The sequence below is a fragment of the Myxine glutinosa genome, chromosome 2 (genome assembly GCF_964187855.1).
Source record: "Myxine glutinosa chromosome 2, kmMyxGlut1.1, whole genome shotgun sequence".
Taxonomy (NCBI): domain Eukaryota; kingdom Metazoa; phylum Chordata; class Myxini; order Myxiniformes; family Myxinidae; genus Myxine; species Myxine glutinosa.
The window spans coordinates 253,220,799-253,245,966 of record NC_136262.1 but is presented as its reverse complement, the minus strand read 5'-3'; the positions used below and the strand labels follow the sequence as shown (position 1 = coordinate 253,245,966).

Below are 25,168 nucleotides of genomic sequence, written 5' to 3'. Positions count from 1 at the left end.
GAATTTGGAGAGTTGGCTTGGAGCACGGCCCAGCAGGAGGATCCTGTTCTGGGGCCGGTGTTCCAATGGGTCAAATTGGGGCAAAGACCAAAGGGGGAAGAGGTCACCCCCCTCGGGGCGCAAACAAAGGCGTATTGGGCTCAGTGGCAAACCCTGGAGTTGAAAGGCAACATCTTATATCGCAAGTGGGTGGAGGTTCCCTCTGATAGAACTTCCTGGCTGGTGATAGTCCCTGACAAATTTAAGAACGTCATATTGCAACAGGTGCATGGTACCCGCTCCGGCGGCCATTTGGGCAGGACAAAGACAATATCTCGGGTCCGCCGGAGGTTCTATTGGGTGAATATGGGGCGCGACATACAGGACTGGTGTCGGAGATGCGACGCCTGTTCTGCCAAAAAGGGACCAGCACGGAGGATGAGGGCCCCCCTTCAATTACATCAGGTGGGGGCCCCCCTTGAGCGGGTGGCTATGGATATTCTAGGACCGCTGCCCCGCACCCGCCAAGGTAATAAGCATATCCTCGTTGTAATGGACTATTTCACCAAGTGGCCGGAGGCCTATGCCCTCCCCAACCAAGAAGCAGGGGTGGTAGCACAGGCCTTCGTAGAAGGATTTGTATGTCGGCATGGGATTCCACAGGAGCTGCACACCGATCAGGGTCGAAATTTTGAGAGCCAATTACTAAAAGATGTGTGCAGACTCCTGTCAATTCGGAAAACCAGAACCACGCCCTTGCGGCCACAATCTGACGGGATGGTGGAAAGGTTCAATCGAACATTGATCCAACAACTAGCATTGTTCACCACCACCCGTCAAGATGACTGGGACGAACATCTCCCGTACCTGTTGATGGCCTACCGAACTAGCCAGCACGGGGCCACTGCATGCAGTCCAGCGTTGCTTATGTATGGGCGGGAGTTACGGGCTCCCGCCGACTTGCTATGCGGTCCCGTGCCAGACCCCAGGGACACACCGCCGAGGGAGGGTTACGCACGTCACCTGGAGGAAGGCATGGAGCGGGTCCATGCCTTCGCCCGCCGCCAGCTCCATCTGGCGGGGGCCAAGATGAAGCGCAGGTACGACGACCGGAGCCAGGGGAGTCAATACGCTCCGGGGATGAAGATTTGGTTCTTTAATCCCCGGAGGCGGAAGGGAAGGTGCCCAAAACTCACCTCCCCCTGGCAAGGCCCAGGAGTCGTCCTGTCGCAAATCTGTGACGTGGTCATTAAGATCAAAATGGGGCCACGGACCCCCCCTCGGATCGTCCATGCCGACCGGATAAGACCTTATGCCGGCGAGCAGGCGCCCTCATGGATTGCCTCGGCTCTAGATGCCGAGGCAGGACCCAGTACCTCTTGCGACGGGGGCTCGTAGCGTCAGAGGACTGGGGGGATGTTAGTAAGAGATGCCCCGCTGTGGTGGGATGGCAACTCTGTCATCTCTCACAGGTGGGGCAAATGCGCAATAGCTTATGGGGTGTATGGCAGTGAAAACTAGCCCGGGTGGGTTAGGATATATCATGTGTAGGGATCTAGCGAAGAGGACATTAGGTAACGTTAAGTTTAGTTAGTGACTGATACCTGTAGTGGGGACGCAGGTAAATTAGTGTGGATTATAATGACGTGGGAGCGCAATAGTTTAAAGGGACGACTGGGAAGCGCAAGTTTCAGAGGGGAGTAGTTAGCTGAGATGATGCCGTGTGTGTGAGGATTGAACAGGTGAGAATGGAACAGGTGTGATTGCACAGGTGTGCAACTGAACAGGTGTGTGGAGCAGTGTATGAGTGAGTGATGGGGATGTGTGTTGTGTTGACCAACTGGTCCAGGAAGAGGAGGAGGGTGCAGGTGGCACCAGGGGATTGCACAGGTGTGCAACAGCAGGTATGGAGAATGGTAGTGTGGAATAAATGGAGTATTGGAATGGATGGTCGTGGAGTGAGTATGGTGGAAATTGTGGAGTGGAGTGGATGGTGCGAAGGTGGGAATGGGGGAAGAGTGGACCCCCATCACGGATACCCGGGGTGGGTAGTGTAAGTGTTAGGTAGAGGGTACAGGTAAATTGTGGTTGGATATTGGCATCTGTGGTGCGGTTGGAAGAATGATGTTTGGATGGGTGCATTAGTGTTGTGGAAATGGCTGGGCGTGTAGCCTGTTAGTGTGTGTAGTTGGTTTGGACACTCCACCACTGTGAGGATGTCGGCCAGGTGAGGCCGCAGGTGGGCTCTGGGAGCCGGTAGTAGTTGTTGTGGATGGGGCCCGAGGATCCGGAGGACGGACCCGGGTAGCCCAGTGCCAGAGGGCACCGAGAGGGGTGACAGAGCCAGGAGGGGCCTGCCCCAGTTAGATAGGTTAGGGTGAGGAGCTAGGTAAGCTCGGGTGGCAACTGCAGTGGTGGAGGTGTGCAGGTGGGTAGACCTGCTGGGAGAGCTACACGTCGCAGCCCAGAAATTGTGCGAAGGCACCGGGAGATGAATCGGGGGAGTGAGACCCCAAATTGAGAAGCACCACAGTTTGGTCAATGGGAATTTGGTTTTTAGAACCCATAGTGTAAGTGGCCAATGGATTGGCAGGGAAAGACCCCGGGTAGTGTAAAGTGTGTTAATGTCATTTAGAAAGTAGTTAGGATGAAGTCTCCTCGCACCATCTGCATCCACTCACCTGAGGTGACAGGTACTCCACACCATGCCATGGTTTAATTATTTTTATGATGCAAATGTTTGGATTGTGAGACGCATCATGACGTGGGTGTGACATTGTGCTTTGATGTTCCATCTCTTCCTCCTTATGAGGATTGATGATGGCAAATTTTTGAAGTAGAGGGATTGTGGAGACGAATTTGGTATAGGGGAAATATGGGGAAGACGTGACAGTAGTGACGAATTGGTAATGTGTAGGTTTTGTACATATGGGGTAAGGGCAAGGGTGGGCTAGGTGACAGGGGGGTGACGTACGGTAGGGACGAGCTTTCTCACTTCGCCCTCCGTACGCATTTCGCCTTGCATTGCCTTTTTGACGTGTACCCTTGTGACCTTACCCCTCGCTCAATTGTCTTTCTTTTGTCTCCCACATGACCTGTGCGCCGTTGGGCGCCGAGGGGAGCGTGCGTGGGTCGGCCATTGTGCGCCCGAAATTCCCAGAACCAGCTGTCTGCATCGATGCACCACATTATGGACCACATGTCTGTGGCCGAGCACCACTTATGGACCCCATGGGTTGGGGCATGGCCCCTCTGCTGGAACCGGCCATGAGGGCCCGAAATCTTGCTGGCGGACCTTGGCCACAGGGCACCGATGCCCCACAGGTGAACCACACTAGTCGGCCCTGTGGGCCATAAATAAAATAAATAAGAAGGACACATTGGGCACACTTTATTGCAAATAGGCCGCCAGTAAGCAAAGCAAAAGAAAATGACAACATCTGGAAGACAAATAATAATAACCAGCAGAGGGAGCCGAAGAGCAAGAGATCACCTGCAGGGTTAGGGGTTGTTGGTTTATTTTTATGGATGAACAATGGTGACTGCACCGATTGGTGCTTGAGGGTGCTTGTATTGGTGCGTTTTTGGGTGCTTTCATGGTGCGTCGATGCAGAGCAGACTGTCTCCCCCCAGAAAGAACAATTACAGGTCCTGGGTTAGTTTTGTAAATAAAATTAGCGTCAGTGTAAATAATGCTCCCCACTGTCAGTGTATAGTTTGAAGACCATTCCGCAATTCGGTTAACTGTGGGCGTAAGTCTGTTAGGTAGGGTGCAATGGAGCAGCGGGACACATTTATTTATGTTTTAAAACTGTCGCACTCAGGGTCAGGTTAAAAGTAGAGGGAACTACACCTACGTGCCACACTAAGGTAAAAGTAATAGGCCCGGGACGTGCCTAAGGGGAGGAGGGTGCAGTGTTGTGGATATGAGAATGTTTTTTTTATTTTTTTTGTTGTGGTAAAATGTTGTTGTAAAAGGTTGTTGTAAGATATCACCCCTCCTCCCTCCGTTGTGGTTGTATAAAGGTCAAAGGGCGTTCCCGTAGTTAGTCCATAAAAACATACATGCAGGACACGATATATCTTTTCTTTTGACAGTTATATCCTTATTATGTGTATTAGCGTAAGGCTGTGTCTTCCATTAATTGAAATACTCCATTGCACCAGTGAAAGAGATAGATTCCCTTCCATTCCCCCCTTTCCGTCAATTGCAATTCGCAGCGCCTTCCGCATTTTGGTCGGTTTTTCCCTTCATCCGCCATTGACCACGAGGCAGGGTTGGGGGAAGGAAGGCGGTTCCCCACCTCATCAGAGAGGGGAGGAGTGAGCCGGCCCCACTCGACCAACCATGAGCCAGGGGTTTGGCTAGAGAGGGCGGAGGAAGAGCGATCAGGGAGGTTCGCAAAGGTTGAGGGGCGGGGGCCTATATAGCCCAAGGCAGGGCGTGTCCAAAAAGAGATGCACTTTGAGCTGAGAGAAGGAGGGTCACAAAAAGAGCTGGGTCATCAGAGCAAGAGCTGAGTTGGTCGTCAGTGGTTGCGTTCAGTGGTTGCGTTCAGTGGTTGCGTTCAGTGATTGCGTCGAGTGGTTGCGTTGGAGAAAGAGTGGTTGGACAAACAAAAGAGAGAGGAGAGAACCCGTCACGCCAGACCCCCCCCCACGAGCGCGTCGGCTCCGACCCGTGATCCGACCCGTGATCCGACCCGTGATCCGACCCGTGATCCCGCGCACACGACAGGATCGGTGGCATCAGCGGCCGTCGAGGTCCAGCCCGACGTCCCGTGCAGGATCAAGCTCCAGCCAGCTCCGTGCCGTCCTCCCCCTCCAGCCACCCACCTCCTTCCAGCCAATCCACTCTGCAATTCCCCGTGTGAGTCGTCTTTGTTTGTTCTGTCCTGGGGTTAATTAAGTCTGTATAACTATAAGCTAGTATTTCCCTGTGTCACCTGCGTCTTATGTGCTTGTAAATAAACGTGACTGCTTTCTTCTTGCTTGTGTGTAAATAGTAAATAAATGTAGTAGTATTTCCAACCTTTTTGTCTTCGTTTTCCTCTTTACATTGCGTCGTTTTAGTCTTTTCCAGATTGGGCAGCTAGGGTGCGATACGGCCAAAGTTCGGGTGGAATCGGGTAAGTTTGTTAGGTCGCGGTCTTACACCACCGCTCGGTCTATAACATCTTTAACCGCGATCTGTAACAATATATACATATTATCCCGGAGCGTTTGCCCAGGAAAGGCGAGAGGGGGCGTGGCCCAGCGTCCTGGCAAGTTGAGGGCGAGCCTGCCCGGGCATGCCCGGGCATGCCCGGGCGTCCCGACCGAGGCCTGGCAAGTTGAGCACGGGCCTGCCCGGGCGTCCTGGACGAGCCCGGCATGGTGATCGCTCCGCGTCTTTGATAGGTGCAAGGCGATTGTGAAAACCCAGCAGTAGCCGCTACACACGTCCCCCCAGAATCGACTTGCACCGGCAGGGTAAATTTGAGGGGGGTCCTGATGACCCGGCCGAAGCGACCCCTGGCGGGTCGTGGGAGGGGGTCCGGTGTGGTGGTGGGCGGTCGAGTGGGGGGCACCGTGGATGGGGGGCGGCCTCGCCGCGGCGGAAGGGCCAACCGTGGTGGGTGGTCGACGTCCACGTGCGCCGGCTTGAGGCGGTCCACCGCAATCCGGTCCGACCTGCCGCCGATGTCGATGACGAACGACTTGTCGTCCCGTCGCAGCACCCGGAAGGGCCCGTCGTACGGCGGCCGGAGTGGCCCCCGATGTGCGTCGTGACGCACAAAAACATACTCCGCTGTGCGAAGTGCTGGGGGGACGTAGGACTGGGGGTCACCGTGGTGGGATGTTGGCACGGGGGCAAACCGTCGGGCGGCCTCCTGGAGGTCCGAGCGCTGGTGAGCTGCGGACCAGGGACTGGTAGCGTCGGGCACGAATTCGCCCGGGACGCGTAGCGCCTGGCCATAGACAAGCTCGGCGGTGGATGCCTGGAGGCCCAAAAGGCCGTGCGGAGGCCGTGCGGAGGCCTAAAAGGACCCACGGCAGCCGGTCGGCCCAACCGCCGTCTTGAAGGCCGGCCATGAGCGCGGCCTTCATGGAGCGGTGGAATCGCTCGCACAACCCGTTTGCTTGGGGGTGGTAGGCCGTAGTACGGTGGAGCTTGACCCCCAGGTTGCGGGCGACCGCGCCCCACAGCTCGGAGGTGAACTGTGGTCCGCGGTCTGACGAGATGTCCGCCGGTGCGCCGAAGCGGGCGACCCAGGTGGCGATGAAAGCCTGCGCCACGTCGGCGGTGGTGGTGGAGACGAGGGGAACGGCCTCCGGCCACCTGGTGGTCCTGTCCACCATGGTGAGCAGGTGTGTGAACCCCCGTGACGGGGGGAGGGGGCCCACCAGATCCACGTTGATGTGGTCGAAACGTCGTTCGGGCACGGTGAAAGGTGCCAGCGGGGCCTGGGTGTGTCGGTGGACCTTGGCCCGTTGGCAGGCCGTGCAGGTGCTGGTCCAATCGCGGACGTCCCGACGAAGGCCGTGCCAGACGAATTGCGCCGACACCAGCTTCTGGGAAGGAAATGGTGGGAAAGGCTGTGGAGGGAGGCGAAGATGCGGCATTGCCAGGTGACGGGCACGATGGGGCGAGGCTGGCCTTGGGAGACGTCGCAGAGCAGGACAGTGTCCGCGAAGGGGATGTCGGCCAGGCGGAGGCCCGTGTCCGCCACCCGGAGGGCTTGCACCGTGGTGTCGGTGGTTTGGTCCGCCGCCATAAGCGCAAAGTCCACGCCCAGGTGGACCGCGTTCGCGCTGGCCCGGGAAAGACAGTCGGCCACGGCGTATTTTTTGCCGGCGACGTGCCGGATGTCCGTGGTAAACTCCGACACGGCGGAGAGGTGGCGCTGTTGGCGGGCCGACCACGGCTCCGTGACCTTGGCCATGGCGTAAACCAACGGCTTGTGGTCGACGAACGCCGTGAAAGGTCGGCCCTCCAGGAGGTGGCGGAAATGGCGGACGGCCAGGTGTAGACCGAGGAGCTCCCGGTCAAACGTGCTGTATTTGAGCTCGTTCGGCCGGAGCTGCCGGCTGAAAAAAGCGAGTGGCTGCCAAACCCTGTTCACCCATTGCTCATGTACGGCGCCCACCGCGTAGTCGGAGGCATCCGTGGTGAGGGCGATGGGAGCGTTGAGCACCGGGTGAGCGAGCAGTGTTGCGTCGGCGAGGGCCCGCTTTGAGCTTTGGAAGGCCGCATCCATTGCTGCGGACCAGGCGATGTCGTGCTTGGCCGGCTTGCCCCGGAGGGCTTCGTAGAGGGGCCGCATGAGTTGAGCAGCGCGGGGCACGAAGCGGTGATAAAAATTCACCATTCCCAGGAATTCCTGCAGGGCCTTTATGGTGGGGGGACGCGGTAACGTGGTGATGGCCTCGACCTTGGTTGGCAGCGGCACGGCCCCGTTCTTGGTGATGTGGTGGCCCAAAAAATCAACGGCCGTCGTGCCGAAGTGGCATTTGGCCGGGTTGACGATGAGGCCGTGCTCGCTGAGGCGCCCGAACAGTGTTCGGAGGTGGAGGAGGTGCTCGGCCCGGGACGTGCTGGCGACGAGGATGTCGTCCAGGTAAACGAAAAGGAACGGCAGGTCACGCAGCACGCCGTCCATCAAGCGCTGGAACGCCTGAGCCGCGTTCTTGAGACCAAATGGCATCCGCAAGAATTCGAATAAGCCGAACGGCGTGATGACTGCCATTTTAGGGACGTCGGCCGCCCTGACAGGTACCTGGTGATATCCCCGTATGAGATCAATTTTCGAAAAAATGACCCGTCCCGCCAGACGGGCGGAGAAGTCTTGGATATGCGGGATCAGGTACCTGTCGGGGGTGGTAGCGTCATTGAGACGGCGGTAGTCGCCACACGGGCGCCATCCACCCCCCGGCTTTGGCACGATGTGCAGTGGCGAGGCCCACGCGCTATCAGAGCGCCGCACGATGCCGAGGTGCTCCAACGCGTCGAATTCGGCCTTCGCCACGGCGAGCTTGGCTGGGTCGAGGCGGCGGGCCCTGGCGTAGACCGGCGGGCCCGTGGTTGGTATGTGGTGCTCGATCCCATGACGTACTGCGACGGCCGAAAACGTCGGCCGCGTGAGGGCCGGGAACTCCGTGAGCAGGCGAGCAAACTCGTTCGCCGCCGGGACGGCGCATGCCAGCTCGGTCGGCGCGGAGCTGCTCAATGTGCATACCAGGGAGCTGAAGGTTTCGGCGTTGATTAAACGACACCGTTGGACGTCCACCAGCAGTCCGTGTGTGCAGAGGAAGTCGGCGCCTAGCAGAGCCATGGGCACGTTTGCGGTTACAAACGTCCAAGCAAAGCGTTGGCCGCCGAAGCAGAGGGTGACGTTGCGCGGGCCGAAGGTGCGGATGGTCGATCCGTTGGCCGCAACCAAGGAGGGGCCGCAAACCGCGGATTGCCTGTCCTAGTCAGAGGCGGGTATGACGCTCAGTTGGGCGCCGGTGTCGCACAGGAAGCGCCGTCCGGACGCTTTATCCATGATGAACAGTAAGTTGCCCGTGTGGCCGGCGCTCATGGCTGGTAATGAACGCCGGCCCGGCCGTTTCCCGGCCTGCCGAAGGTGCACGGGGGTCGGCATGTCCGGGCCTTCTGTCCGAACCTGGCATGATAGTAACACCACGCTTGGTCAGGTGGAGGCCCCGGTCGTCGTGCTGGAGGTGGTCGGCTCGGTGTAGCGGCCGCCAATTGCGTCGGCAGTTCGGTCGTCGACCGTGCCGGGTGCTTGGGCACCATGGGTGTTGCGTCGGACGGCGGTGGGTCCCATGTCGCCGCTGCGATGCGCTGTCCTGCGGCGGAGATCTTGTCGGCTTCTCTGGCAAGGGCCCGGGGATCTGTGATCGTCGTGCTTGCCAGGGCGAGGCGTACCGGGTTAGGCAGCTGACGGAGGAACAGCTCCCGGAACAGGAATGCCGGAGAGTGCTCGCCGAGCAGTGAAAGCATGTAGTCCATTCGCTCGGAAGGGCGCGTGTCGCCGAGCTCGGGCAGGTCGAGCAGGCGCCGTGCGCGTTCCGCCGATGGGAGGACGAAAGCGTCGAGGAGAAGCTTCTTAATCGCGCCGTATTTGTCAGCGGCTGGCGGGCTCTCGAGGAGGCTCAGGGCGCGGGCCGCGGTGGCCGAACCGAGCGCTGCTACCACATGGTGGAAGCGGGTGTCGTCGGTCGTGATGCCTCGCAGGGCGAACAGGGAATCCGCCTGTGCGAACCAAACCGCCGCGTGAGCCTCCCAGAAGGTAGGCAGTTTAAGGGCGACTGCCGTGTCCATGTCGGTAGGTCACCAATGAAGGAGCTGGGGCTCCCACGTCGATCGGAAGAATGGACGCGACAAAAAGCTGGAATTCATCCGAGTTGCTTTAATCAAACCAAACACTCAGGCACTCTGAAAAGCCCGTTTATCGGGCAGCAATATATATACATATTATCCCGGAGCGTTTGCCCAGGAAAGGCGAGAGGGGGCGTGGCCCAGCGTCCCGACCGAGGCCTGGCAAGTTGAGCGCGGGCCTGCCCGGGCGTCCTGGACGAGCCCGGCATGGTGATTGCTCCGCGTCCTTGATAGGTGCAAGGCGATTGTGAAAACCCAGCGGTAGCCGCTACAAAGCTAATATTGTATATGAGAAGCTAATATTCCTGATAAATTAGAAGCTGATATTGTATATGAGAAGCTAATATTTCTGATAAATAAGAAGCTAATATTGCATCTCAGAAGCTAATATTCCTGACAAATAAGAAGCTAATATTGTGTATGAGAAGTTAATATTCCTGATAAATTAGAAGCTGATATTGTATATGAGAAGCTAATATTTCTGATAAATAAGAAGCTAATATTGTATATGAGAAGCTAATATTCCTGATAAATAAGAAGCTGATATTGTATATGAGAAGCTAATATTTCTGATAAATAAGAAGCTAATATTGCATATCAGAAGCTAATATTCCTGATAAATAAGAAGCTAATATTGTATATGAGAAGCTAATATTCCTGATAAATTAGAAGCTGATATTGTATAAAAAAACCACCTTTAGAGGCCATTTTTCCCCGCAAGCGGGGGTTGGCCTTTTTCGGGGACCGTGGTTGTTGTTGTTTTTCGGTCCCCTTTTTGAAGCAATATTTTACGGCCGGATGCCCTTCCTGACGCCAACCCTTTTTTGCCGCCTTTAACGACAAACAGGGAATTACCAGTGAACTGGTACTCAATTAGCCGACCTCGGAAGGATGACAGGCTGAGTCAACCCCCCTGGCGTTAATTCAGTGATCGACCGAGATTCGAACCCAGGATCCGAGGATCCTAAGCCGGCACCCGAGCCGCTAGCCCAACACCAGGGTTTGCAACATCATATTGTGTATGAGAAGCTAATATTCCTGATAAATAAGAAGCTGATATTGTATATGAGAAGCTAATATTCCTGATAAATTAGAAGCTGATATTGCATATGAGAAGCTAATATTCCTGATAAATAAGAAGCTGATATTGTATATGAGAAGCTAATATTCCTGATAAATAAGAAGCTAATATTGTGTATGTGAAGCTAATATTCCTGATAAATAAGAAGCTGATATTGTATATGTGAAGCTAATATTCCTGATAAATAAAAAGCTAATATTGTATATGAGAAGCTAATATTCCTGACAAATAAGAAGCCAATATTGTGGATGAGAAGCTAATATTCCTGATAAATAAAAAGCTAATATTGTATATGAGAAGCTAATATTCCTGACAAATAAGAACCTAATATTGCATATCAGAAGCTAATATTCCTGATAAATAAGAAGCTAATATTGTGTATGAGAAGCTAATATTCCTGATAAATAAGAAGCTGATATTGTATATGTGAAGCTAATATTCCTGATAAATAAGAACCTAATATTGTATATGAGAAGCTAATATTCCTGACAAATAAGAACCTAATATTGTATATGAGAAGCTAATATTCCTGACAAATAAGAAGCTAATATTGTGTATGAGAAGCTCATATTCCTGATAAATAAAAAGCTAATATTGTATATGAGAAGCTAATATTCCTGACAAATAAGAACCTAATATTGCATATCAGAAGCTAATATTCCTGATAAATAAGAAGCTAATATTGTGTATGAGAAGCTAATATTTCTGATAAATAAGAAGCTGATATTGTATATGAGAAGCTAATATTCCTGATAAATAAGAAGCTAATATTGTGTATGAGAAGCTAATATTCCTGATAAATAAGAAGCTAATATTTTATATCAGAAGCTAATATTCCTGATAAATAAGAAGCTAATATTGTATATCAGAAGCTAATATTCCTGATAAATAAGAAGCTAATATTGCATCTCAGAAGCTAATATTCCTGATAAATAAGAAGCTAATATTGTATATGAGAAGTTAATATTCCTGATAAATTAGAAGCTGATATTGTATATGAGAAGCTAATATTTCTGATAAATAAGAAGCTAATATTGTATATGAGAAGCTAATATTCCTGATAAATAAGAAGCTGATATTGTATATGAGAAGCTAATATTTCTGATAAATAAGAAGCTAATATTGCATATCAGAAGCTAATATTCCTGATAAATAAGAAGCTGATATTGTATATGAGAAGCTAATATTCCTGATAAATTAGAAACTGATATTGTATATGAGAAGCTAATATTCCTGATAAATAAGAAGCTGATATTGTATATGAGAACCTAATATTCCTGATAAATAAGAAGCTAATATTGTATATGAGAAGCTAATATTCCTGATAAATAAGAAGCTAATATTGTATATCAGAAGCTAATATTCCTGATAAATTAGAAGCTGATATTGCATATGAGAAGCTAATATTCCTGATAAATAAGAAGCTAATATTGTATATCAGAAGCTAATATTCCTGATAAATAAGAAGCTGATATTGTAGATGAGAAGCTAATATTCCTGATAAATAAGAAGCTAATATTGTATATCAGAAGCTAATATTCCTGATAAATTAGAAGCTGATATTGCATATGAGAAGCTAATATTCCTGACAAATAAGAAGCTAATATTGTATATCAGAAGCTAATATTCCTGATAAATTAGAAGCTGACATTGCATATGAGAAGCTAATATTCCTGATAAATAAGAAGCTGATATTGTATATGAGAAGCTAATATTCCTGATAAATAAGAAGCTAATATTGTATATGAGAAGCTAATATTCCTGATAAATAAGAAGCTGATATTGTATATGAGAAGCTAATATTCCTGATAAATAAGAAGCTGATATTGTATATGAGAAGCTAATATTCCTGATAAATTAGAAGCTGATATTGTATATGAGAAGCTAATATTCCTGATAAATAAGAAGCTGATATTGTATATGAGAAGCTAATATTCCTGATAAATAAGAAGCTAATATTGTGTATGAGAAGCTAATATTGTATATGAGAAGCTAATATTGTGTATGAGAAGCTAATATTCCTGATAAATAAGAAGCTAATATTGTGTATGAGAAGCTAATATTGTGTATGAGAAGCTAATATTGTATATGAGAAGCTAATATTCCTGATAAATAAGAAGCTAATATTGTATATCAGAAGCTAATATTCCTGATAAATAAGAAGCTAATATTGTGTATGAGAAGCTAATATTGTATATGAGAAGCTAATATTGTGTATGAGAAGCTAATATTCCTGATAAATAAGAAGCTAATATTGTGTATGAGAAGCTAATATTGTGTATGAGAAGCTAATATTGTATATGAGAAGCTAATATTCCTGATAAATAAGAAGCTAATATTGTATATCAGAAGTGAATATTCCTGACAAATAAGAAGCTAATATTGTATATCAGAAGCTAATATTCCTGAAAAATTAATAAGAAGCTAATATTGTCCATGAGAAGCTAATATTCCTGATAAATAAGAAGCTAATATTGTATATGAGAAGCTAATATTCCTGATAAATACAAAGCCAATGTTGTACATCAGAAGCTAATATTCCTGATAAATAAGAAGCTGATATTGTATATGAGAAGCTAATATTCCTGATAAATAAGAAGCTAATATTGTATATCAGAAGCTAATATTCCTGATAAATAAGAAGCTAATATTGTATATCAGAAGCTAATATTCCTGACAAATAAGAAGCTGATATTGTATATGAGAAGCTAATATTCCTGATAAATAAGAAGCTAATATTGTATATCAGAAGCTAATATTCCTGATAAATAAGAAGCTAATATTGTAAATGAGAAGCTAATATTCCTGACAAATAAGAAGCTAATATTGTATATCAGAAGCTAATATTCCTGATAAATAAGAAGCTGATATTGTATATGTGAAGCTAATATTCCTGATCAATAAGAAGCGAATATTGTCCATGAGAAGCTAATATTCCTGATAAATAAGAAGCTAATATTGTATATGAGAAGCTAATATTCCTGATCAATAAGAAGCTAATATTGTACAGCAAATGTGATCCGTACCTCAATCGTAGAATCTCGTTATTTGTCACTTTTTCAGTGATGATGATAATGACATGCCAGGAATGATGATTAAATATCATTGATGGTTCTTTATTGCAAAACCAAATGCTCTTCAACATGAAATTAAAAACACAGGAAACGGTACCCGCCCTACAGGTGGAGCTTCAATTGGGAGGCCCAAATGAAAAGGCAAAATATCAGAAATTGAAGGCTTTTTTTATTTTAAAAGATTTATATAAACATCCATTAAATCATATCACATGCAAATCATCAAAATCTAAACAGTATTTGTAGAATTTCAATAGAAGCCACATCGCTTTGCCTATCGGTAAATATTATTCCATCGTGTTTGGAAAAACTAAAAATTGGGTAAAAATTGGAAAAACAATACAGCATATTTTACTCCAGGGGTTTGGAAAAACTGGAAAATAGAAAAAATTGGAAATTGTAAAATTGGGGAAAAATTGGAAAAACAATACAACAACAACACAACATGCATGTTAAGGCCATTTTCTCTGCAAGAGCGGGCGTGAGCCTTGCAGTCCCCATAACAATCTTCTCCATTTTCCCCTATTTTCTGCATCTCTCCTTGTTAATCCCCTTGCCCGCATTTCTTCTTCCACCATCTTTAGCCAAGTCTTTCTCGGTCTTCCCTGTCCTCTACTTCCTTCTTCATTCATTTCCATCACTCTTCTCAACCAGTCACTTTCATCCTTCCTCAGACCCATGACCAAACCATCTCAACCTGTTCCTCTTCACAGCATCCATCACAGGCTCTATTCCTTAAAAATTGGAAAAACAATATAGTCTATTTTACTCCAGTGGGTTTGGAAAAACTGGAAATTGGAAAAATTGGGACAAAAATGGAAAAACAATGTAGCCTATTTTACTCTGAAGGTCCCAGTATTACCCACCCAAAATTTGCGGTACCTGCGAACGGACGGACGGACAGACATTTGGTGAACTATAGTAAGATTCACGTTCGGTGGCAGAAGTAACAAGAACAAAACAAATAAAGTAAATTAAAAGTGAAAGATAAAAGTGTAGTATTATACAAGGTATTTTGTAAGAATCATAATTTGTTGCTGTGCTCCTCCTTTTGCCTTTATAAGTGTTGAGGTTGATGGTAAAATGGAAAAATAATGGAAATGGAAAAACCAAACGGAAAGCAAGTTAATAAATGAAATAGCAACAGGAATTCTGGAAAATATATAGATTTGATGCATAGTTCTCTGTAAACAAGTTAGTCGAGAACATCCCAGATGATTATTTTATGGCTCAAAACTAGCAATCAATGATAATCGTTTAAACAGGCTATCCTGTTTCTTCACCTCAGCTGGAAATGCCACCCAAGTACAGCATAGACACAGAGTATTTGCATTTAGAAACGATGATGTAAATATCTCAGATCCAAAATTGAAGTGGTTAACGAGAAATCGTAATCATTATCTTTCCCAGATGAAATAATTTGTGAACCACTTTTATATCCATTCAACAAGAATGCGACAAATTTACAAAAAATAGCATTTGTTCAAGTTCAGTCACATGCAATCAATTAATTTATTAAACAGTGCTCTTAATTGTCGTTTTAAAATCCCAAAGTGCTTTATAAAGAAAGGAAGGGTCAGCAGATCAAAATAATTAAGAGAACCAAGTTTGAAAAGATGGGATTTTAGGAGAGATTTAAAAACTAATTGATGAGGTTTTGTGAGTTTTAAAAGACAGTTCCACATTTGAGGAGCAAATATCGAGCAACTAGCAGGAGATTCCCTATTTTAAGATCGTAAAGTTCATGCAGGCGTGTGTGGTATCTTTAGGAGTGATGCAAACAGATTTCTGAGCTTTAACTATTTGAGCCTGGTTGCCATATTCTGAATATGTTGCAAGGGGTTGACGTAAGTTGTCGGACCGAAGAGGCAGGTAGACCTAACAGTGAGTTGCAGTAATCAAAGTGCAACGCTACGGAATATATATATGTAAAAAGATCGAATTAGCAGAAGTGCTGAATATACTGCAGTGAATTACATTGCAGGATTTTGAACTGAATTTTGCATGTCCCTTTTAGGGATGTAAAGGGGAATGTGGAGGTTTATTTGAAGTTGAAATTGCAGAAGGCTAAGACCCCTGGGTACCTTCCTGAACATTAAGATTGGAGTTCTGTGACAACAGAAGGGAATCAGAATCCACCACAAAGAATGAACTGACAGACCAGGTGGGACAGGCAGATTATCCTCACCATGAAGATCGTTAATTAAACCAGCTGTGTTTTTACGAACAATCAAATCATGATGTGGTCGTTTTCCTGAAACCAAATGTACTTCCTGAAGGTTAAAATAAAAATACCTAATACTGCTGCCTTTGGCTGGATTTGAACCCACAACTTCGGGAATGCCAATCAAATGTCTTCATCAAGAAGCCACCACTGTGCGATACGTATGATATGAATTGCATTAAACAATCAAATACCAAAGCCCTGGTGTTGGGCTAGCGGCTCGGGTGCCGGCTTTAGGATCCTAGGATCCTAGGTTCGAATCCCGGTCGATCGCTGAATTAACGCCAGGGGGGTTGACTCAGCCTGTCATCCTTCCGAGGTCAGCGAATTTGAGTACCAGTTCACTGGTAATTCCCTGTTTGTCGTTAAAAGGCAGCAAAAAGGGTTGGCGTCAGGAAGGGCATCCGGCCGTAAAACATTGCTTCAAAAAGGGGACCAAAAAACAACAACCACGGTTCCCGAAAAAGGCCAACCCCCGCTTTGCGGGGAAAAATGGCCTCTAAAGGTGGTTATTTTTATTTTTATAATCAAATGATAAGAGAAGCAATTAAAAGAGAAACCTCGTTCTTTTGAGGTTCTCCAAATTAAAGTCAGTGGAAACAAAAGTGTTGAATTTGAAGAAGCCTTCATAGCAAAGGTCAAGTTCAGATTCCCAAGATTCGTTGTAAAAATTGCTGGCAGGAAAACTGAGTGACTGTAAAAGTGATGGGTTTGCATTCTGTAAGTGTCATAAATCATGTAAGTTTCATAAATGCTCATCCTGATTGCTCCATATAGTCTTAATATCAAACCCCTTTAAAATGGCTCAAAATAAGGACGATTTAATTTCAAGGCTTAGCGGTTAGGGTGCCGGCTTGGGATCCTAGGGCAGCCGGCTGTAAAACATTGCTTCAAAAAGGGGACCACGGTACCCAAAAAAGGCCAACCCCTGCTTTGCGGGGAAAAATGGCCCCGAAAGGCGGTCCTTTCTTTCTTCTAATCGTCAAAATTCCCGTGAAGGTCCATCAACTGTTCAACAAGGTCTGAAACACAAATATTCACACAGCAAACAATTTTCACACTTTCAGAATTTTAAATTAAAAAAAACTTTTCTCCACACTAAAAATGTTGAGGCTGAAGGAATTGTTTGTTATATACTTATACAATAGAATCCCATACCAAATAAATAGCCCCGAGTGGGCTGACGGTCATCTCTAAAGGTCTACTTTAGACCTCTGCTGATTCATTTGGGGGAACCCTCTGGGAGCCCCATGATTCCCTGGGAGGCCCCCTGATCCAAACATCGAAAAATCAAAGACTGAGTGATCCTGCAGATCATCGAGTTTCAGAGCAATTGGTTGGTAAATAAGGGACGAGTAGGGATCCAAAGTTTCAGGGGCTAACCCCCCTGGGTACCTCCATGATCCGAAATTGAAAAATCAAAGCCTGTGCGATTGTGCAGACCATCGAGTAGAAGGGCTCTATCGGGTTTCAGAGCAATCGGTTGGTAAATAAGGGACGAGTAGGGATCCAAAGTTTCAGGTGCTAACCTGTCTGTCTTGTGTTCATGTGAATAAGTTGGTGATCACCCGTGACTTACCCTTGGCCCACAAATGTGTTTTTTTGTGAATTACGTCGCAATCCGAAAAAGGTAGGTCAAGGACATGAATCGTCAAATATCAGGTGCACAACATCAGTGCATGCACAACATTATTATACAAAAACATCTTGGAAGGCCTAGCGGACATTGAGATTTCGCATTGGCAAAATTGTGATGATAAAAATGTGTTTTTTTTTTTTCAGATCACCTTTGACCTTGACCTTTAACTCGGAGGGGTGTGATGTAAATGAAGCATAATGCGACTTACTCAAGGCTATCTAGAGAGGGCAATTCCGTTCTGATTGCACAAACCTGAGTCGAGTTTTGGTGAAAATGTTTAACTGTCTATAACTGGGTCATGCCCTCAAATTATTGATTCACATTATTGATGCAAAATTTCATTGCAGAAGGCCCAGCCAGTTCGAAGATAGAGCTCGGAAACGGAATACAGTGTTGAGAGTGCAGGGAGAAAAAAAATATATAAATGTTGGTTTAGTACACCTGGGGGTCCAACACCATCTGTGGTACCCAGGGACGGGGAGGAGGGGGGGGGGGGATGCATGGAGGAGAATATCAGGAATATATAATCGCATAAAAATCAACAATTTGAAATCTGATGTCAAACTTCAAATTGAATTGATGAGACATCAGAAATTTGGAAGACTTTCTATGGAGGGATGACACAACATTCCTCAAAAAAGAAAATCTACCAAGATACCAACCAACAAGAATACCAACAATACCAAGAATACCAAGCTACAAGATATCAACTTGTAAATCGATGAAAGTACCTTCCAGTGAGTCGTCTGTGGAGGACGTCACATCAAATAACACTCATTAACCCTTTGTGTGCTGCATCTTCTTTTTTAATTTTCATTAAAAAATTACATAATTTTTTTGTTATTAAAATGTTTTTTTTTCAAACAATTTTGATCTTGTTACAAATCTGTAACCGCTGCATGCAAAGGGTTAAACGTTTGGACAGCATCGTTGAACATCACAATTGATAGAACAAAAATAGCCCCCTTTGGAATTCTTATTTTTCGACAATAACTCAAAATTGGGTTAAGCTCAGTACTTTGTTCAAACGCGAATCTACTGCATTTTGCAGCGGAAAGGTCCATGACACCTCAATTTTTTATACCTTGAAAGGATTCCATGAAAAATAGGTGTACCTGCATATTAGCGTATTGGGCAATGAAGTGCCAAAAGGGGTGGGCGGGACAGCGACTGTCAATCAGCCTGATGGGGATGGGGCCGCAATACACATTTGACATCATTTAATTTAGAATGGTAGATCGTCTATAAAGTATGTACAGTACTGTATCATTACAATGCGAGTATATTTATAAAGTTTGGACTACAACATTTATAAACTAGAACGGCACTCGGTAGAGAGCACACCTCCATCAGGCTGAACAGTTTACGTTTAGGAACCCACTGATAGGTCATATCTGAATCCGAACCAAAACCAAAATCGAATCGGCTGCTTCTTATCACTTACCCAACTCATCTACTTAGTTTTGTCAAAAGTCGTCCACAACCTTTTTAAATATCGTGCTGGATATCGGTTTTAGCCTGATCACTCAATGGTGAAGGATCACTTACAAAGTTCTCTAAACAAGGCAGGAATGATCATAGCATCCCTCCATCTTTCTTTGAGCAATAGTTGTTTCTAGAAAAGCCAGTTATTTCGACACACACACACACACACACACACACACACACACACACACACACACACACACACACACACACACACACACACACACACACACACACACACACACACACACACACACAAACTCACTATGAAACACTTTACTGGTGATTATAACAATATACATTCACATGACAAATTAAACACATCAAGTCATAGACATAAACATAAGCCGAATCGGCGACTGATCAGGCAAATACGATAGAGTTTCACCTTCACCGCCGAGAGCCAAACAACAATAATAATAATAATAATAATAACATCGTTAAACATTTCAAAATGTTGTTTAATATAAAAGAACTTGTGAAAAGTTTCCTTACTTGTGAAAAGTGATGGTTTTGATCCCTTTCAATTGGCCGGGAATGACTGATTGTAGCCGAAAGCAAAACACTACTGAACATGAACACCATGTTTTTAACAGAAACCAGTGAGGTAAACATCCTACCTTGGGCTATGGTAGTCTAAGGTGGAGGTAATGACGCTACTCACTACCTAAATATGACCACAGTGAGGTTCACTCCAGTTATTAGTCCCCTACCGGTGTACACCGGAGGGGACTATAGGTTTGCACTCCGTCCCTCCGTCCGTCCGTCAGTCCGTCCGTCCGTCAGTCCGTCAGTCCGTCAGTCCGTCAGTCCGTCACGCAAAGAACAGTTTTCCGGACTTTTTTTCTAAACTCTTAATGCTAATGATTTCAAACTTGGTACATGGTTTCCTCATGAAAAGTTACAGATCAAGTTCGAATTTCACGACGTTTCGATCATTTTTGACAAAGTTATGGCACTTTGAACTTTGGGAATTCTGATAATTCTGATGATCCTTAACTCAGTGCCATTTTAAGTTTAAATTTCCTTTAAAAAACATTTTCTCTGCAATAATAGGACCGATTGAGATCAAATTTTCACCGTAGGAGGGACTCGGTCTGTAGAATATTTTAATGGTAATTATGACGTGACAGGTCACGTGGTTCGGCCGCCATATTGTTTTTCGTGAAAACACGAAAACCCCTTTTTCTCTGCAACGGCTGAACAGATCGAGGCCAAACTTTGCAGGCAGAATCACATACCCATGACGAACAAAAACGTCAGCCAGCATGGCATCATGCGTCACATGGTTTCAGAGTTATGACGTTTTTAAGCATGAACCTTTAAAACCGAGCCCCTCCCTCATTTTTGATCCAATCGAGGGGAAACTTCACAGATCTGTTCAGCATGTCAGTCTACTAAGATGTCCTTTTGGAATTTGCGATAGGTCACGTGGTTTGACAGATATCATTAATTAAACGAAAATATTTTTAAAAATGGATATCTCTTGAATCGCGAGTACCTCAGACCGTGAGTTGGTAATTATATAATTCACACAGTGCAATACGGGCAGGCCACTCCACGGAGCGACCTTGCGGGCATATCAACGAGGCGAGGCGTGACACACGTGTCTCAGCATACCTCAGATCAAGTTTGAAAACCAGCATCAACCGTGCATAAATTTGCATATTCGATCATTTTTGACAAAGTTATGGCACTTTGAACTTTGGGAGGGGACATGTATTGCAGCGCAATACTCAGGTGCTTGTTGATACAGCTCAGTCGGTGTGGGTGTGTTCCATTACAAAGCAGCTTGAAAAGCGCTTGCCAAGTGGCTTAAGCACTCAAGCTGGCACTCGACTCCATGGAAACAGTTACTGAGGGACGGCTGGATTGGCAAGCTCATTGATTATGTGACGTCACATCTGCACAAGCTGTTTGCACAAGTTTGTTTACGTCGTGTCAGGTGAGATTAATCATTAAGGGGCTAATTACCGTTATTATAATCCCAAAAGAAATTAAAATATATTCACAGGACTGGTCACGTGGATCACGCTATTCTTTTTTAATACTGCCAATTATTAGTCCCCTACCGGTGTACACCGGAGGGGACTATAGGTTTGCACGCCATCCCTCCGTCTGTCAGTCCGTCAGTCCGTCACGCAAAGAACAGTTTTCCGGACCTTTGTTCTAAACCCTTAATGCTAATGATTTCAAACTTGGCACATGGTTTCCTCATGATAAGTTACAGATCGAGTTCGAACTTCACGACGTTTCGATCATTTTTGACAAAGTTATGGCACTTTGAACTTTGGTAATTCTGATAATTCTGATGATCCTTAATTCAGTGCCATTTTAAGTTTTAATTTCCTTAAAAAAATATTTTCTCTGCAATAATAGGACCGATTGAGATCAAAGTTTCACCATAGAAGGGACTCGGTCTGAAGAATATTTGAATGGTAATTATGACGTCACAGGTCACGTGGTTCGGCCGCCATATTGTTTTTCGTGAAAACACGAAAAACCCCTTTTTCTCTGCAACGGCTAAACAGATCGAGGCCAAACTTTGCAGGCAGAATCGCATACCCATGATGAACAAAAAAGTCAACGAGCATGACGTCATGCATCGCATGGTTTCAGAGTTATGACGTTTTTAAGCATGAACCTTTAAAACCGAGCCGCTCCCTCATTTTTGAACCAATCGAGGGGACACTTCACAGATCTGTTCAGCATGTCAGTCTACTAAAATGTCCTTTTGGAATTTGTGATAGGGCACGTGGTTTGGCAGATATCGTTAATTAAACGAAAAATATTTTTAAAAATGGATATCTCTTGTTTATTCTAGTTCTCCTCAAGCCGCACCGCGCGCCCTCAGCCTCGTCTGCGAACGTCAAAAGCGCGACACAGCGCGCGCTTTCCGGAGGGGCGGAGCCAAGCCCAGCAACATATATATATATACACATCGATCATTGATCATGAACCAGAAAATATAATAAATTACTGATATTTAGCGACTCGATAGGTTCTTTATCAACAACTTATTTTCTCGTGCTTCTGCTGACCTGTCTGTGAGGTGTATAAATCGAAGTCCCAAGTGCGAATCACAGGTGAGTCCGTCCTGAGGTAATTAGCGATTGGGAACGATTCAGAACCTGTGGGTAAATAACCCTTGGTAATTTCCCCAACAGTTTTCCGGACGACAGACTGCCGGTAGGGGACATGTATTGCAGCGCAATACTCAGAATGCTTGTTTTACTGGTATTTTACTCCATCATTTGAATTGGCCATTGAAAAACGCCATGAGGTAAAACGATGGCTCAAGCTGATAAATATACACCTTCCCAAGGTGGGAACACGTGATAAAAGGGAATTCCTCCGGATTTTTTTTGCAGTCAAGTGAACTCTAAATCAACGGAGGCAAAGTGAATGTGAAAATAACCCTCACCTGCCATCACTCACTCACTCACTCACATCACTCATCTGCCATCTGCTTGGAAATCAGCCATCATCACCGCTTTACACAAAAAAGGTGCAAAAACAGATCCTTGCAACGACACACCAATCAGCCTTCTCCCAATTATCAGCAATGTCATGGAATCCATCATTGCTTCGGATATGAAATCTTTCCTCTTCTCCAATGGCTTGATCTCTGATCATCAATTTGGTTTCAGACCAGGTCACTCTACTCTGGACATGCTGCTTCTGCTGTCTCAACAATGGATGGAGGTCCTCAATGCCAAACAGGAAATTAGAGCTGTCTCCCTTGACATATCACGTGCCTTCGATACGGTCCGGCACCCCGCTCTGCTCACGAAACTCTCCTCCTATGGTATCCATGGAAATCTCCACGCATGGCTGGCGGACTTCCTCTCTAGTCGTAGTCAACGTGTGGCCCTGAATGGGGTTCTCTCATCTCCTCTTCCTGTTCAGGCTGGAGTTCCCCAAGGCAGTGTTCTGGGCCCTGTGCTTTTTCTGGTCTTCATCAATGATCTCTCCGAATCTCTTCAAAATCCTCTCTATCTCTTTGCTGATGACTCCACTCTCTGCCGCTCCATTCCTCGTCTCTCAGATCGGCATTCTGCAGCCTCCTCACTCTCTGCAGACCTGGACAAAATCACAGACTGGGCAAACAAGTGGAACATGTCTTTCAACCCCAACAAATCTCACACTCTTACCATGTCTCTCCGAAAAGACCGACTGGACAACCCTCCCATCCATTTTCTGAATAATCCTCTCCAAGAAGTTCTGTCACCCAAGCTTTTGAGTCTCACTATCTGCAATGATCTTTCCTGGGAAAACCACATTTCAAATCTGGCCTCCAAAGCCAGTCGCCGACTGGGCATCCTCCGTCGTGCGAAGTCCTTCCTTGGCACACCTGAGCTCCTCACCACATTCAAGGCTTTCATCCGCAGCTCAATGGAATACTGCTCTCCCCTCTGGGCTGGTGCTCCTGCCTCACACCTAGCTCGTCTTCACGCTGTTGAAACCAAAGCGTTCAGAATCATTGGAATCTCCCGCGATGAAGCTACCTCTGAGGGCCTTTCACTTACTCACCGCAGGCAGGTTGGTGGTCTTTCAGTCTTCTACCGACTCCTCTCCGGCCTTGCTCCTCCAGCTCTCTCTGGGCTCTGTCCCCCAAATATTCCTACAGGTTGCACAAGATCTGCCTGCAACCCTCTTCTGGTTAAACTGCCAAAATCAAGACTCTCTGTTCACCTTCACTCCTTCATTCCTCTTTTCTCCCGCCTCTGGAACAAGCTCCCTCACTCTCTTTATTCCCACTCCTCCCCTCCAGGTCTTTAAAACATCTGTTCACCACCATCTCTTATCTTCCCCCATCCAAAACCTTGATCTTTTCTACAACCGCTAATTTCACCCCAAATCCACTTTTTTGAACTACCAACTTCTTTCCTGGAAGTCCTTGGTGTCCTTGTGTTTGTACTTATCCCACCCCCCCCCCCCCTTCCCACGCCGCCTCCCTCCCCCTCCCACACATTCCCGATGTCCCTGCTCTCAAATGTTGTGTTTATGTGCTTCCCCTTCTCTCCCCATCTTGTCTACCACTCCCCTTTTTATATACTTTGTTTGTTTGTCTGTTTGATTTGTTTGTGTGATAAATGTTAGGTCTTTCACGAGCCTCGATTCTGTATCCAAAAAAAAAAAGAATTAAAAAAAACCTGGAGTCCATAATATTCTACAATCCAGAATAATCCAGAATACAGCATGGTTTTCTTCATAACAAAGTTGTGCAAGTTCGGGCTTGTTTTTCCTGTGATTTGTATCATGTTATGAGGTGACAGGTAGTTAGTTAGCTGTTTGTAGAAATTTATGCATTCCGGGAAATGATGATTTTAATCTTTGACTTAACCTGATTGTTGTTCTGCATTGCTATACTGCAGAACACCTTTGATTCCAAGAAATAAAAACCTCAACAACCAACTACAAGGTAAATTCCTGTTCTTCTCAAGTTTGAACTCAATAGCTACTTTCATGTAATTTTTAAAATCCAATAAACAGATTTTACAAGGAGTGGTTGCCTAGCTTTATGGCATGTTTTCATTTCACCTGGCAGTAATTATTTAACATTGTCAGCCCTTGATAAAAAGTTTTTTTTTTAATAATGCCGTACCTTTTGCAGTGGGACGATCGAATGGATCCTTTTTTTGTGCTCGTTTGACAAGATCTTGAAACTCTTTCGGGCAGTCGTCTGGCATAGTTTCCATTTCTCTTTCTTTGAAAGACTCATTGATTTTGGATGTTTCATCTGTTAACATATGAAAGTTGCATATCTTTGATTTGTGGATATGAGGGAAACAAATGAGAATGTAAATGATAACAGTAAAATTATTGCAAACGCGAAAGTAGGAAACAAATGTTACGCAAACACGTTCACATGTGGTGGATGTTGAGTTGCCACAAATGACCTCGTTCATGTCAGAAACAAAAAAAGCATTATCTTCTCAAAACAAAAACGTTCAATGTTTTGATTTGAATTGTAGTTATCCTTCAAAGTTGTAAGCACATTAAAAATACCCCAAGTTAACCTTTTACCTGCTTCACAATTCTCAAGTTTCTTGTGGTCGTTTGTGTTGTTGATAATCTTTTTCAAATCTTCAGGACAGTCCTTTGTTATTTCTCCCTTCAACACTTTTCTGATCCACTCCATTATTTCTTAATCATTCTTTCCTGTTACAAGCGTTACGCCTAGGTCCCCCGTCGGTGAAGTGATGCGAGTTGACAAAGTGGAAGACGCAAGGCGGCCATCTTGGATTTTGACGTGGCGACCCAATTTTCAATAGTGTCCTTCCTTATGCCGAGATACACCCACACACCAGATTAG

At 45.9% G+C, this 25,168-nt stretch overlaps 1 protein-coding gene across 1 annotated transcript in view; it reads right to left on the bottom strand.

Moving 5' to 3' along the window:
* Positions 1-13,650: 13,650 nt before the first annotated feature.
* LOC144890739 (mixed lineage kinase domain-like protein) overlaps positions 13,651-25,168 on the bottom strand; it is a 94,486-nt gene continuing 82,968 nt past the window's right edge. Inside the window, exons 10-11 of the mRNA XM_078772444.1 lie at positions 24,458-24,592; positions 13,651-16,747 (exon numbers count right to left, since the gene is read on the bottom strand). Coding sequence (XP_078628570.1) covers positions 16,701-16,747; positions 24,458-24,592 — 182 coding nt within the window. The 3' untranslated portion in view covers positions 13,651-16,700. The remainder of the gene's footprint in view (positions 16,748-24,457; positions 24,593-25,168) is intronic.